At 38.8% G+C, this 14631-nt stretch overlaps 1 protein-coding gene across 4 annotated transcripts in view; it reads right to left on the bottom strand.

Annotated features, from left to right (window-relative positions):
- GULP1 (GULP PTB domain containing engulfment adaptor 1) overlaps positions 1-14631 on the bottom strand; it is a 670190-nt gene that overhangs the window by 111159 nt on the left and 544400 nt on the right. For all 4 annotated transcript variants that reach the window (XM_063430129.1, XM_063430126.1, XM_063430128.1 and 1 more), the window contains one exon: positions 4193-4330. In XM_063430129.1, coding sequence (XP_063286199.1) covers positions 4193-4330 — 138 coding nt within the window. The remainder of the gene's footprint in view (positions 1-4192; positions 4331-14631) is intronic.

The following is a 14631-nucleotide window of genomic DNA, read 5'->3' as shown; positions in this document are numbered from 1 at the left end:
AGCTGAATAAATCCAATGAAGAAAGACAAGTTTTGGTTGAAGAATGGTGTTTTTGACAGTGGATGCTCATCTTGATACTTTTATTTCCTGTCTAATCAAGAGCTATGAAGTCTTGGAGCAAGAGCTTGGAAGAGGGTAGAAAGTAGAGTTAGCCTTTGCTAACTTGCAGCTGTTTTGAAAGATATCAGAATGGTGTGTAACTTATTCATACCCTTCTACAGGTCTGGTTCATTTACTGCCTAAGATCAGAAACTTCAAGGTAAGTATGGCTGAGATTTTGGGGAGCAAATGCTTCCTCCAAGCAAAACCTCAGCCAACTTCTTTTTTCAGAGAGGTCCTTATTGCAAGCTTCTGGATAACAATATTATGAAATCTGTAGTGATGAGGCAAGTCTTCCTACCACAGGATAGACGACTATATAGAAATCAGACATAAGATCATTTATAGAATTATATTTCCTTCAAGATGTTAAAATTTACTATTAGGTATGAGATAGATCCACTATATGTCATGGATGTCATGCTTTCCTTCTTTTCATTCAGAAGGAAGTACATTGGAAAGTGGCTGGGGTCAGATATCTCCAGATTCAGTCGGGCATCTAAAGTTCTAGACGCTCTATGCCCAAATTCCTGATGCCTGGGTAATATATCTAAATTCTGCAGGTTTTGAAATACAGCATCCTTCCACAAGATTTATAAGCTTGAGCACATTTAACCACTTAACTTCCAGACTTGATTTCAAACATTTTTACATTCATGTACTCTGCAGAGTTATATGTAGTCCAGAAAAGTCTCATTAATGCTCTAGGAATGATTACTAGCCTGTAGGGGAACACATTTCTCTGCCAGATGTCACTGGTATAAGTGTGCTGAAAAGGTCAGCTTACCCCCTTCCACACAATAGAGAAAGTTAACGTGGGTCATATCATTCCTACAGTCAGGGAGGGGGACGAGTGACTTTGTTTTTACTTATCTATATCTCTCTTAATTATTTTGACTTAGCAATGTTTCTAAAATGCAGTCAAATGTGACACTCAACAAACCACTAGCCAGTTCAGATATTTCAAGTGTTTCAGCACAAGCATCGTGGTGCAATTAATGAAACCCTTATTAGCTGCATCAGGTGCGCTTGAGACTACATTGCCAAACAGTCCTATTTTTCCACTCTCATTAGTTCATGTTCCCGCAACCCCAGGCGTCTCTTTCACACCTTTAATTCTCTTCTTCGCCCTGCTGTGGCCACCCCCAAAACTAACCTTACTGCTGATAACTTCGCATGTTACTTCACTGACAAGATTGAACAGCTAAGGAAAGAATTCTCCCCTCCTTGCCTTTCTGTTTCTCAATCACACATAGATCATGCCTTTCCTACCCTTCAGACATTCTCCCCAGCTACTGACCAAGAGGTGGCTGCTCTTCTTTGCTCCTCTCGCCCCACCACTTGCCCGCTCGATCCCATCCCATCTCACCTTATTAGATCTCTCTCCACTTGTCTCGTGCCTTCTCTAACACATCTTCAACTGCTCGCTCTCCTCTGGCATCGTCCCTGCTGACCTTAAACATGCCACTGTAGTACCTATACTAAAAAAAACATCCCTCGACCCATCCACCCCCTCTAACTACCGTCCCATATCCCTGCTCCCTTTTTCCTCAAAGCTTCTGGAAAGACTTGTCTTTAACCGTGTGTCTCATTTCCTCAATTCCAACTCTCTCCTTGACCCTCTTCAATCTGGCTTCCGCCCTCTCCACTCTACAGAGACTGCCCTTATCAAAGTTACTAACGACCTAATCGCAGCTAAATCCAAAGGCCACTACTCCATACTAATTCTTCTTGACCTCTCAGCGGCCTTTGACACCGTTGATCATGCTCTCCTTCTTCAAACTCTTCAATCGCTTGGTCTCTGTGACTCTGTCCTCTCGTGGTTTTCCTCTTATCTCTCCCAACGCTCATTCAGTGTCTCCTTTTCTAATGATACCTCCTCCCCTTGCCCTGTCTCGGTTGGAGTTCCCCAAGGCTCTGTCCTTGGTCCCCTTCTATTTTCTCTTTATACTGCCTCTCTTGGCAAACTTATTACCTCTTTTGGATTTCACTACCACCTGTACGCTGATGACACCCAGCTATATCTCTCCTCCCCGGACCTCTCCCCTGCCGTCCTGCAACGTGTCACTGCTTGCCTTTCTTCCATCTCTGACTGGATGTCCTCCCGCTTTCTGAAACTCAATCTCTCAAAAACTGAGCTCCTTGTCTTTCCTCCTAATACTGATCCTCCTCTTTCGCTCTCCCTCCAAGTTTGTGGTACCAACATCAGTCCATCCTTGCAAGCGCGCTGTCTTGGCGTCATACTTGACTCTGGTCTCACCTTTGAGCCTCACATCCAGCATGTTGCCAAATCCTGTAGATTCCATCTTAAAAACATAGCCCGCATCCGCCCCTTTCTTGCACCAGATACTACCAAGGAGCTTGTCCATGCTCTAGTAATTTCCCGCATGGATTATTGTAACCCTCTCCTGATTGGTCTCCCCAATAGCCGTACTGCACCCTTACAGTCCGTAATGAATGCTGCTGCTAGATTGATTTTCCTCTCTAGTCGTTTCTCTCACACCTCACCCCTCTGCCAGTCCTTACATTGGCTTCCTGTATGCTATAGGAGTCAATTCAAGGTACTAACTCACACCTATAAAGCACTGAACAACTCTAGCCCCTCTTATATCTCCTCACAGATCCATAGGTATGTCCCTTCTCGGTCTCTCCGTTCTGCCCGTGACCACCTCCTGTCCGTTGTCCGCACTCGTACGGCCAACTCGCGCTTGCAGGACTTCTCGCGGGCGGCTCCCTTCCTATGGAATAGCCTGCCTACCGCCATCAGACTCTCCCCTAGTCTTGCATCTTTTAAGAAGTGCCTTAAAACCCATCTCTTTAGGAAAGCTTATGGCCTCCAAGACTAACCCTTACCTCACATACCTGTCTCTTGCCCTCTCCTAAAGGGCAGCCCACCTTATTTGATTGTAAATTCCTGTCCTAATGTGTTTTACACCCCACCTCCTATAGAATGTAAGCTCGTTTAAGCAGGGTCCTCTTCAACCTATTGTTCATGTAAGTTTATTTGTAATTGTCCTATTTATAGTTAAATCCCCCTCTCATAATATTGTAAAGCGCTACGGAATCTGTTGGCGCTATATAAATGGCAATAATTAATTAATTAATTAATTAATCTGTTTTGCATATTTATGCTGTTGTGAGGGATTCTATTCAGGTGGTTGAAAGAATTTGAGACTGGGCAAGTCATTATACATTGCATTTGCAGTTGAATTTGGGGAAACCACTTTAAGCATTCATTGTGTTGAGCTATTTCAATTACTTTTGATTGATTTGTTCTTTGCAAATAGATAAAAGTCTTTAAATGTTGACAATAAACCTGATTTTCTATAGGGGTTGAATTATTTTGATTACAACTGTAAATTTCACTACACTTTGAGGGAGGGTTGCATACATGTGTATTTTGTGATGGGGGAGTGGGGGTGGGGAGAGAATGAGGCGCTACAAACAACCAGACAGATAGAAGGTTCAGCTCTGTTGCACAAATCGTTAACTTTTTATTCCCCAATGAAAGTGCTGCTGCTTCAGCTGACAACAAGAAATGCAGGAATCTCAATGAGAAATTAAGAATATGTGCATGTCACATCAAAAATGCTCACATGCTCATTAAATCTCTATAACCAGTTCTCAGTTTTAACAAGAAAGGATGGAGGCAGATGACATATCTGGGAAAAACTTGTAAACGAGCACATTCTGAGCTTTTTTCTTTTTTTTTTTATATCTTCAAGTACTTTTTGGTATGAATTTTCTATATCATGCATAAAATATATATTAAATTAAGTCTGCAGTATTATTTTAATTTGAATGTAAAGGAGCCATTTCAAATTGGAATTTGGCAAACTCAATTCTAACAGGCAATCAAGATTTCTACAACAAAAGGAAAATCACATTTTGCTTAATGCCGTAAAAAAGATTGCATGGGAAGGGATTCAAAAGAAACATCTTGATCTATTTTCTCATGACAGGTTGGACCCATTAATGAAGATAAACATCTGCGGATTTCATATGATCCCAAGTTGTTTAAGGGGACTCCAGCCAAGTCAAACCCTTTTCATGTAGGACAGAAAAAACGCCCTAAAACATCTGGCATACTTACACACTTCTCACTATCGAACACATAACATAAGTGCTTATTTGACTCCGAATCCTTGCATATGAATGTGAATATCCTCTTGTCTGTTTTATCGTCGGCGCAAAATGATATTCTGTGTAACTGACAGTTGTGCAGGACTTCCTGTAAGCAAACACAAATTGTATTACTTAATAGTGATAATAATTGGAGTTGACAGGCTGCAATTAATATGAAATTAAATATGTAAAGTCAGATGCAGAGAAACTTTATGCATCTGCATTGGCAAAGCATGGGGTCATAAGAGGGATCCCATTCACACTTACATTAAACTGTAAGAGACACTCAGTGGCAATGGTCAAACACTAAATAGCTTTCCAGTAGTTAATTGCCAAGCCAAGATATCTCAGATGAGTGTTAACTCACTTGTGTCAATGCAGAGAAAACCCCATAACATTAAAATGTCAAACTGATGGAAGGACTGTCCACACGATTCCTAGCACAAGAAACAGGGCATCTCCAGACATAAAAAATAAGATGAACCATTTCAAGGTAAAATAAAGATTTAATTTTAGATTTTAGATTTAATTTTAGGATTAAAAAACTCCTAGCACCATAACCACTACAAACCACTGTAATTGTTAGGGTTCCAGGAGTACTCTGGTGCCATCCCATGGTGAGTAGTCAAACTGGTTTAGTACAGTTTGATAACATACTTTAGGTCACCAAGATACATGCAGGAGAAGCCAGATTTCTCTGTGAAAATAAAGCACAGCTGATCCAGGGCCGCACTTTTTGGCCAAGAGATCTCAGGTGACACTCTCAGCAAATGATTTCAGTGCTGAATGACCCTGATTAGTACTCTAGAGCAAACAAGATTATCCTGCAGGAGAAGACCAGAAGCAGGGACTGGAGTTACTGTACGGTTAAAAAACACCGGTAAGTTGCCAAACCATTCTAAAGCTGTTTGACTACTTACTGTGAGAGGCATCAGTGCACTTCTGGCACTATAACCACTACAGAAGGATGTCTTTGATATTGTGATTGGAGTTTTCCTTTAGGGGTAGTTAGTATTCACAACATATCTAAATTGTACAGCAGTCTTATGAGAGACAAAGTATATTAGGCTTTTAGCAACACGCAAAATAATTTCATTACTGCGATGAAAGATTTGAATGTGCATTAAAAAGGTTTTAAGTGAATTCTTTACTTAGCAAATAGTAATCTAGCTTAACAAAAGTAGAACATCTTAATGACATAAATAGCAGAGCCTGACTTGATTTTCATTCTAGGCAAGTTAAAACTAATATGAAAAACACATACTTTACTGTTATGTTCATACAAATTTTAAAACTGGCAAAAACACTTGGTTCTAGAAAATGCAGCTTTGTGTTTTGTTGCTGATATTTTATATGTATTTATTATAGCACCTTCTGCTGATCTGTATGAAATGAGAGTCCTACGTGTAATAGCTTACATTCTATAGAAAATACATGGCAATTCACAGGAAAGTGAATCCCTAGTGTAAACATCAGAACTACTCAATAGCCAACCATGAAAATTTAGACTAAATTAGGAGAATTGAAAAATTTCTAAGTTGGATCCATACAATTCTAATTGACGTAAGATGTTAAACCACTGGTCAAATTGTGAAAATTTCTGGTTAAGTGCAAAACTGCAAGTGTTGCCTGGAAATTATTTTTGTCTGCTTAAGTTTCCAGGTTTCAGCAAAAAGACAAACGTGGTTCTCTTTTAAATGTATATATCAGTGATTTAATATAAATAGGGTAATACAATCTGGGAAGTTATTTTACTATATTTGTTTACCAATAAATGCAAAAAATAAATTTTAGTGTAAGAAAAAGTTATCTGGCATACTTACAAATATGTTTTTGACATAGAAACTTAAAAGCACACTATAAGTACAAACACAACTGGTTTTAGCTTACTTAAGTTTTTTTTTGGCGTATAGCTCACACCTTTCTACTTGCCATTTAGAATAAAATTGCTTTGTTTATACATGCCCAAGCCGCATCATCACTGGCTGAGACTCACATATCCTCCCTACATGCATCAGCTTTTCTCCTTCTCTGTTAAAAGGTCACTCAAGTCTGAAACAGGCTCATGTGAGTGATTACAGTTCAATTAACACAGCAGGAGGTAGAACATTCTAAAGTAAACACACTGTGCTATAAGATCTGTTTAAAAATGAAACATTTTTTTCATGGAGACAGAGTGAGTCACAGCCACAGGGGGTGTGGGCTGCATAAACAAAGTTATGCAACCCCTAAATGTCATAGAATTGAGCAGTGAAACTGTAGACACATGATCTATACATTAAAACAGCTTAATGAAGCTAAAGTTGTTTTGGTGCTTAGAGAATCCATTTAAGGTTCATGGCTTAATAATAGCTCTTATGTGTACATTCTTTTACTTAACTGTTTGTGTGGCAGAAGGGTGGACAAAGCATTTAAATATTTCAAGGTTGGAAACTCCCTTTAACATTATTAATTTATTACATACTTTGCCTGTGAACAGCTGTCTCTCTTTTTAAATATGTTTCTATTGTCACTGTCTCTTTTCGTATCCCATAAGATCCCAGGATAAGCTGTAAAGAGTTATTCCATATGATATGACCAAACATTTTGGGTTTTTTTTGTCTCATTGTTTATTTTCTTTGAAACTTGGTTAATGTTTTCTATAACCCTTCCTAAGCAAAAACATTTCCCAAATTTAGACAATTACCTAATGTAATAATAGCACAATGGCTTTTCAATACATTTTTGGATTGGCAATAACTTTTTTTCTGTAATAATTATATAATGCTACATGATGTATTTCAAAGCTAATTACCCTGAAAGTAAGGCTGTTTTCCAAATCTGGACACTGAGAAATCTTAAGAACAACGTCCGTGTTTTACAGTCCACATGCCCTAGATGGTATTGAATTATTTTTGATAATTAAGCATGGGGGCATTAACACAGTTATTGAATAACTCAACATGTCTAATTGTGTAAAGTTACACAGTATACAAGAAAACTAAAGCAGCTACAACAGTTAATTTGTTGCTCACATAGCTAGCAGGCATAGAGAAGTTTGTTTGTTTTTCACTGTGAAGCATATTTGTAGGACAGAGAATGTTTAAATATGACAGTGCAACGAGGACATCTAGTGGAGAATGCTTAAAATTGTAGTTGGGATTTCAAAAAAACTTTTCTCATGACTAAATAGAAAACAAAACAATGAAAAATAATAATAATAATAATAATAATAATAATAATAATATGGCACAAAGACAACTGTAATTTGTTTTGCGTCTTTGTTTTGATAGCCACTATACAGTTTCTACAGGGAAACAAATGTGTGAGTTATAGGCGTTTATTTGTTTGGTAATTTACAGTATTAGCAGCTTGAACACTTTGTGGGTGCTCCAAAATTCAACCACTGGTTTAGAAAACAAGACAGAACACACAGAGAAGATAGAGAGTGAGAAAACCCTCTCCACTCTGTGGGATAGTAGTGCAGCGCTATATAATAAAGTTTAAAAAGAAAAACTCACTCTATTTAGAATTTGTTGGGTATTTCAACTTGGTTATATATACATACAGAGAAAAACACAAATAGAGACTATATAGTGCAGGGTTGTTATGACCAATAAATAGAATTTTCTATAAAGTAGCAAACTCACATACTAATGAGCCTTTTGAGGAATAGGCTCTAAACTCTTCAGCAGGTATGTTTAGGGTAACATACAACCCCCTTTTTTGAATCTTCTCAAGATGGTACTTCCAATATATTGTAGAGAAAAAGGAAACACAAGGGGATACACACTCTAAGTGAGATCTGCAGGCACAAAACAGGCTGTTTAAAAATATAGAATGTGCTCACCTGGCTCAGAGCCTTCCAAACTGGCTCTGAGTATATTGGTTTGCATCAAATATAGGGTGACAGCTCCCTTTAGAACCTGGGCAACACTGGAAACTGGATCCACTTGTTGTATAAAAATGCACAGAAAATGCTTGTTTAATATAAATAATGAAATGAAAATAAATACAATAAAATGCAATTAAAAAATAATAAGTAGATCTACTTATTGAACATACCTGCTGAGTTTAGAGCCTATTCCTCAAAAGGCTCATTAGTATGTGAGTTTGCTACTTTATAGAAAATTCTATTTATTGGTCATAACCAACTATATAGTCTCTATTTGTGTTTTTCTCTGTATGTATATATAACCAAGTTGAACTACCCAACACATTCTAAATAGTGAGAGTTTTCTTTTTAAACTTTATTATATAGCACTGCACTACTATCCCACGGAGTGGAGAGGGTTTTCTCACTCTCTATCTTCTCTGTGTGTTCTGTCTTGTTTACTATACAGTTTCTGTTGACATTGTGATTTTACCGAAGGCAAACAATATCCCAAGAGTGGAGCTACTTCTTAGGAAAATTTCAGAAAGTTAAAAAAATTAAACAAAGGAGTTTTGTTAATGAAAGTCATAAAACTAGGAGATGACAATGTAAATGGAATTTAGGCTAAAATAAGGAAATTTACAATTCAGCCATTTGGTCCAAAAATATCTAATTCAATTATCAGTTCTCCAAAATTCATGGTTTAGTCAAGAAACTGATACAAATTAGTAGAATAGTCATATTTTTATAGATTTCAGCTGAATCATAATGCAATACATACTAATAAAATGTAAATGTCATTAATTTTATTGCTGTTTTTATGATTTTGATGGAAAATTGAATATAAACACACATGAAAATGATAGGGCTTTGTTGCAGTGGGTCTAAATGTACTTTATGAAGAAAAAATAACATGTTTTTGGCACAGATAGACTATAAAACAAACATTAAAAGTTGTATTAGACAAATTTACCGGCAGTCACACATATTACACAGAATAAAAAAAACAAAATAGACAAACTAGAAATTTGTTGTGAATCCAATAAGGCCACAAACTCTGAGGATAAGGGGACCCTGTACACACAAAAAATTACCAATAAACAAACAAGAGCAGGTTGTGGCTAGCAGACAACTTGTATAGGATAATACTATATATTATACACGTCTATAAATAAGATGGCACAAAAATATGTTAAATAAAACAATATTCAGTGAAAGATGCAGCAACTAACATAAAACACTTAGTGGAGATTTACAGCCTTTAAAGTGAAATTTAAAATGCAGCTTAAGTGTTCTCTGGGTGTATATGAAACAAATGATTAGGTGATAATATAATTCAGCCCACAATGTAACAAATACATATATCCTTGCAGCAACTGTTGTAAATGTACACTTGCGGTATCTAGATAGGAGACAAAGAAAAAACACAGAAAGCACTCCTAGTGCAATAAAGTTACAAAATGTACAATACTATAGGTGTTGAACACACAAGTTGAGAGTGGTAATAACCCCACTCAAAGCTACAGCACCCAATAAGGATCAGCCCCTAGAGTGTGTGTGATCCAAATGATGCTCTGGTGACCAGGATCATATGTAAGCGTACACTTCTTTATTCCAAGTATATTCAAATGCAAATAAAGTCCACCATCCGTTCACCAGTCCTCTGGGAATGAAAGACACTTGGGATGTAGCCGTCGTCCTTCTAATTCCAATCGTGGCTGGTGTTGCCGGTATGCACACGTCAAACACTTCTGCGTTCCTGGTCCTGTGACGCGTTTTGCCCCTCCTCTTCTTAACTGAGCAACATCTCCTTCCTCCTCTGTATGCCTTTTATAAGCAGGGTTTCTTGCCGTGATCCAGTTGGCATTAACAGTCTCAACTTTATACCAAGAAAGTCTCCTAGGTATCTTAAAATCTATAAAATCAAAAGTTTATAACATCCTTAATGAATTAAAAGGTTAAAATGTCCAAAACATGGAGTAGCAGAACAATATAATGAGGAGGCATAGTTGGATTAAAATAGTGTATAAATATATACATAGCACGTCCTGAGTGAAAAAGTAGAGTAAACTAAGTAAGGAAATATACCTCCAAAATGCATATGGTATTACATAGCGTCTGTATATTCAGCTGGCGGACTGATTTACAATAAACCAATTTGTATACAAATATACAATTGCTACATGAAGTAAAAAGCTGTAAAAAATATAGATAAAAAAAAAGTGAATAGTTCAAGTAGATACTACAGGCAACGTAAAATCATACAGTAAAAAAAAAAAAAACTAAGAGTAATAAAAATTAAACACACCCATGTAAAGGGTATGTAGAGGAATAAACAGGGAGGAATAAACAGGTTGATGGGTAAGAGGTGTAAACAAATATAATATTAAAAACCTAAAAATGTTCAAAAAGATAACAGAAAGTAATAATAAATAAATAATTATAAAACATTTCATAATTCAAAATTTTTGTTAAGACCGGATGGGACTAGGGTCTCTAATTGTAAAATCCATCGCATCTCTTCCTGTCCGATCTTACGAATAAAATAACCTCCTCTCCAATCCTTAGATACCTGTTTAATACCAGAAAATTCTAAGCCACTTGGGTTTTGCCCATGTACCTTTTTAAAATTCTCTGAGACACTTTGGCTCTCTACACATTTTTTAATATTATAGAAGTGCTCACTAATCCTTATGTGGAAGGGACGTGTCATCCTCCCCACATATTGTAATTTACAGGGACATTTCAGTAGATTAATCACATTATTGCTATGACAAGTAATGTGTTCTTTAATCGTTAATTCATTTTGTGTCCTATCTGATTTGAATATAAACTCTTGTTTGCCATTAGTTCTCTGTGTATTTTTACATGCAGAGCACATCTTACATCTAAAAAAGCTCACGGGGCATCCTGGTGGTTTATTTGTTCTCTCTTTGCTCTCTTTGTAACTATGACTATAACTATGGACTAAAATATTCTTTGGGTTTGGAGCACCCCGAAAGGCGATTTTATGTTTGGACACCAAGGTCTCTGTTTTTATTATTGGCCAGAATGTATTGATGTTTTTTTTTTTTATAGATTTATGTTGATTGTTAAAATTAAACACTAGAACATCCTTAAATTTCTCTTAGTCATTCTTACATCTTCTATCTCTTTGGATTGATTCTACTTGTGTAACATCCCTCACATCTTCAAGGGCTTTTTCCAGGATTTCCTCAGGATATTGTTTTTCCCTAAATTTATTTAGAATGTCATGCGCTTGCTGTTGAAATATTGTCTCCTATAAATAACAGGATAAAAAAATAAAGGTGTTATTTTATCCTGAAGAAAGTATCTAAGATGACTGAAATGTTGATCTACATCTGTATGTTGGAATAAAGAAAACTCTACTAAGAAAGACTGTGAGGGCAGCCCATTTGTTTTGGCTTTGAATGTTCAAGCCCCAGGACTGGCACCGACATTTAAAAATAGAAGGGCAATTTTTAGCCTGAGTGCAAGGACTAATAATCTTTATATATATATATATATATATATATATATATATAAAAATACAAGTAATGTTGCACTCACTGTGGTTAATATTCACTGCCGGGTGCTTGTCTGGCAAAAATATAAAGAAAAAGTAGATAGCACTCCACGGACTCACTTTGTTTAAATATAAAATTTAACTTTTAATGCTCCAGGTTAAAAAATCGACGTTTCAGTCTGACCAATCAGACTTTTCAGTCCTGATGAAAGTCTGATTGGTCAGACTGAAACGTCGATTTTTTAACCTGGAGCATTAAAAGTTAAATTTTATATTTAAACAAAGTGAGTCCGTGGAGTGCTATCTACTTTTTCTTTATATATATATATATATATATATATATATATATATATATATATATATATTTTACAGATTTTTACTTCATGTAGCAATTGTATATCTGTTTTTCTTAATGTGTGATATGCATTGAAGATTAGAGTTAGACAATAGTGATGTCTCGAACAGTTCGCTGGCGAATAGTTCCTGGCGAACATAGCTTGTTCGCGTTCGCCACGGATGGTGAACATATGCGATGTTCGGTCCGCCCCCTATTCATCATCATTGAGTAAACTTTGACCCTGTACCTCACAGTCAGCAGACACATTCCAGCCAATCAGCAGCAGACCCTCCCCCCAGACCCTCCCACCTCCTAGACAGCATACAATTTAGATTAATTCTGAAGCTGCATTCTTTTTTTTTATTATTATTTTTGTTTTGTTTTGTTTTTTGGGGGTTTGTGTTTAGGCATGTAAGGAACTACGACAATAAACTCTTTAGGAGGTGAAATGTTTAAACGCTTGCTACTTTACGATTTGTTAATGTGCAGAGAGCAGTTCATGTGATCAAAGGCATGGTGTGGAGGATCGGCTATAGTGGGACATGCTTGGCAGGCTGCTGTTTACTGCTTGTGCTCATCTGATCCCTTCTGGGCGCCAGGTGCAGAACCTGGGAGTCCCTGAGTGCCGGGTTCGCGGCTTGAGGTGGTGGAAGCTTGTTTTGTCGTGTGGTCGGATCTGTCCCGGTGGTGCTTCACATCCAGTGCGGGATTGTGGTGGCTCAAGGTGGAGGCGAGTGCTTGAAGTGGGGCAGGCTCTGCATTTCTGTTTGTGCCTCCGGTCCCGTCTTCGACGCCTTTTGCATTGGTGGATTTTAATGGGGACTGCTTCGCTTAGCTGTGGTGGAGCTTGTTGGGGTTGTGGTGGAGCTTTTTGGGGCTTCCTGCTTGTTATTTGCTTCTAAAATTGATTAAAGAGTCTGTCCAGCTTAGACTCAATATCCTGCCATGCTTTGCTGGTACCAGGAGGACACGCGGCTGCCGCCATATTGGGAGAGTCGCAGATCAGTATGTCAGCCTGGGCGGCTGTGCTCTGTGCGTCCATTAGCTCCAGACAGCCTCTCAGGGGTGGACCGGGATAACCCCCACCGGTCCGAGGAGGGGTAACGGAGCTCCTACCGGGAAGTAGCTGCTCCTGGGCATCCCAGGATCTGGAGATCGGCCGCCTCTCCCGCCCGGTGAGCACCAGGCCACACTTGCCACGCGGAGGTAAGTAAGACTCTGTCGAGTTGCTGACCACTATTAAGCATGTCGGGTCGGTCAGGTAGGAGCAACATTGCTGGGTCATCCCCTTCTGGGGTGAAATTTGCTTGTTTATAGCTGCTTAAAGTGAGATATTGAGGGAGCTCACACAAAGTGCGTCTTTCCTCCATGACAGCTAGGCCCCGCCCCCCGGAAGCTGCATTCTTAGTGAGAGGAGGGACAGTGTAGCTGCTGCTGATTTAATAGGGAAATCGATAGCTAGGCTAGTGTATTCAGTGTCCACTACAGTCCTGAAGGACTCATCTGATCTCTGCTGTAAGGACAGCACCCCAAAAAGCCCTTTTTAGGGCTAGAACATCAGTCTGCTTTTTTTTTTCCTGTGTAATCTAATTGCAGTTGCCTGCCTGCCACCGTGTGTGTCAGGCTCACAGCGTATACTGTGCCCACTTGTAATTTTCCATGGGAGTTTTGCCATGGATCCCCCTCCGGCATGCCACAGTCCAGGTGTTAGTCCCCTTGAAACAACTTTTCCATCACTATTGTGGCCAGAAAGAGTCCCTGTGGGTTTTAAAATTTGCCTGCCTATTGAAGTCTATGGCGGTTCGCCCGGTTCGCCCATTCGCGAACATTTGCGGAAATTAGCGTTCGCCATTCGCGAACGGAAAATTTTATGTTCGCGACGTCACTGTGGCGAAACCAACCTCGCCACTGGGCCCTGGAGAAGCCTGTTTGCTAGCCTCCTACCTACTGACTATGGCCCCTGGGTTATTTGGGGCATATTGTACTGTATATTGCTGCTACTGGCCCTTTTAACAGCATCTATGGACATATTGGGACTTTTGGGACTACTGTCCCTTTAAGACTGTGCTACATATTCTAGTGTACTGCCTGTAATATTATATGTGTATTTGTGTGTTAAGCTTAACCTGGGATATGTATGCAGCATTCACCTGATTGTTCGGTAGAATCACTCCATTCATTATATTGAGTGAAACTACCGAACAACCAGACCACCCAGGAATAAGTGTGCCTCCAATTACAGTTTGCAACAATGTTGCAAACGGGTAATTGGCAATCAGTGTAATGTATTCTTTGTCCTCTGGGTGGCCGCCATTCGGGAAACAAACACGTGGCGGCGGCCATCTTAAACTACCGAACAGCGATGTTTTGCCGTCGAGTGTCTGGAACTAAAATCGGACACTTGACTAGGCAAACACCGCTGAGACCTCCATAATTCCAGAAATTCGTATAGAAACTACCGAATGGCCCGCCGTTCGGTAGAAAGAACCCCTCAAACAAGGGAATTCATTCAAACCCTCTCCAGGCTCTATAACACAGGCAATTCGCCTGTTTTCATTCCCTTGTTTGTGACCGACCGCAGGGCCAAAATGCATGGAACTGTTTTCGGATACTTTACCCATGCGGTCGGTCAAATCTTTGGAACCCCATATCTCCCGAACCATTCATCCGAATGACTTGAATTTTGGATAT

The sequence above is a fragment of the Pelobates fuscus genome, chromosome 8 (genome assembly GCF_036172605.1).
Source record: "Pelobates fuscus isolate aPelFus1 chromosome 8, aPelFus1.pri, whole genome shotgun sequence".
In the NCBI taxonomy this organism is placed as follows: domain Eukaryota; kingdom Metazoa; phylum Chordata; class Amphibia; order Anura; family Pelobatidae; genus Pelobates; species Pelobates fuscus.
Note: the sequence above shows the minus strand (reverse complement) of the source record. Positions and strands in the feature narration are given on the sequence as shown.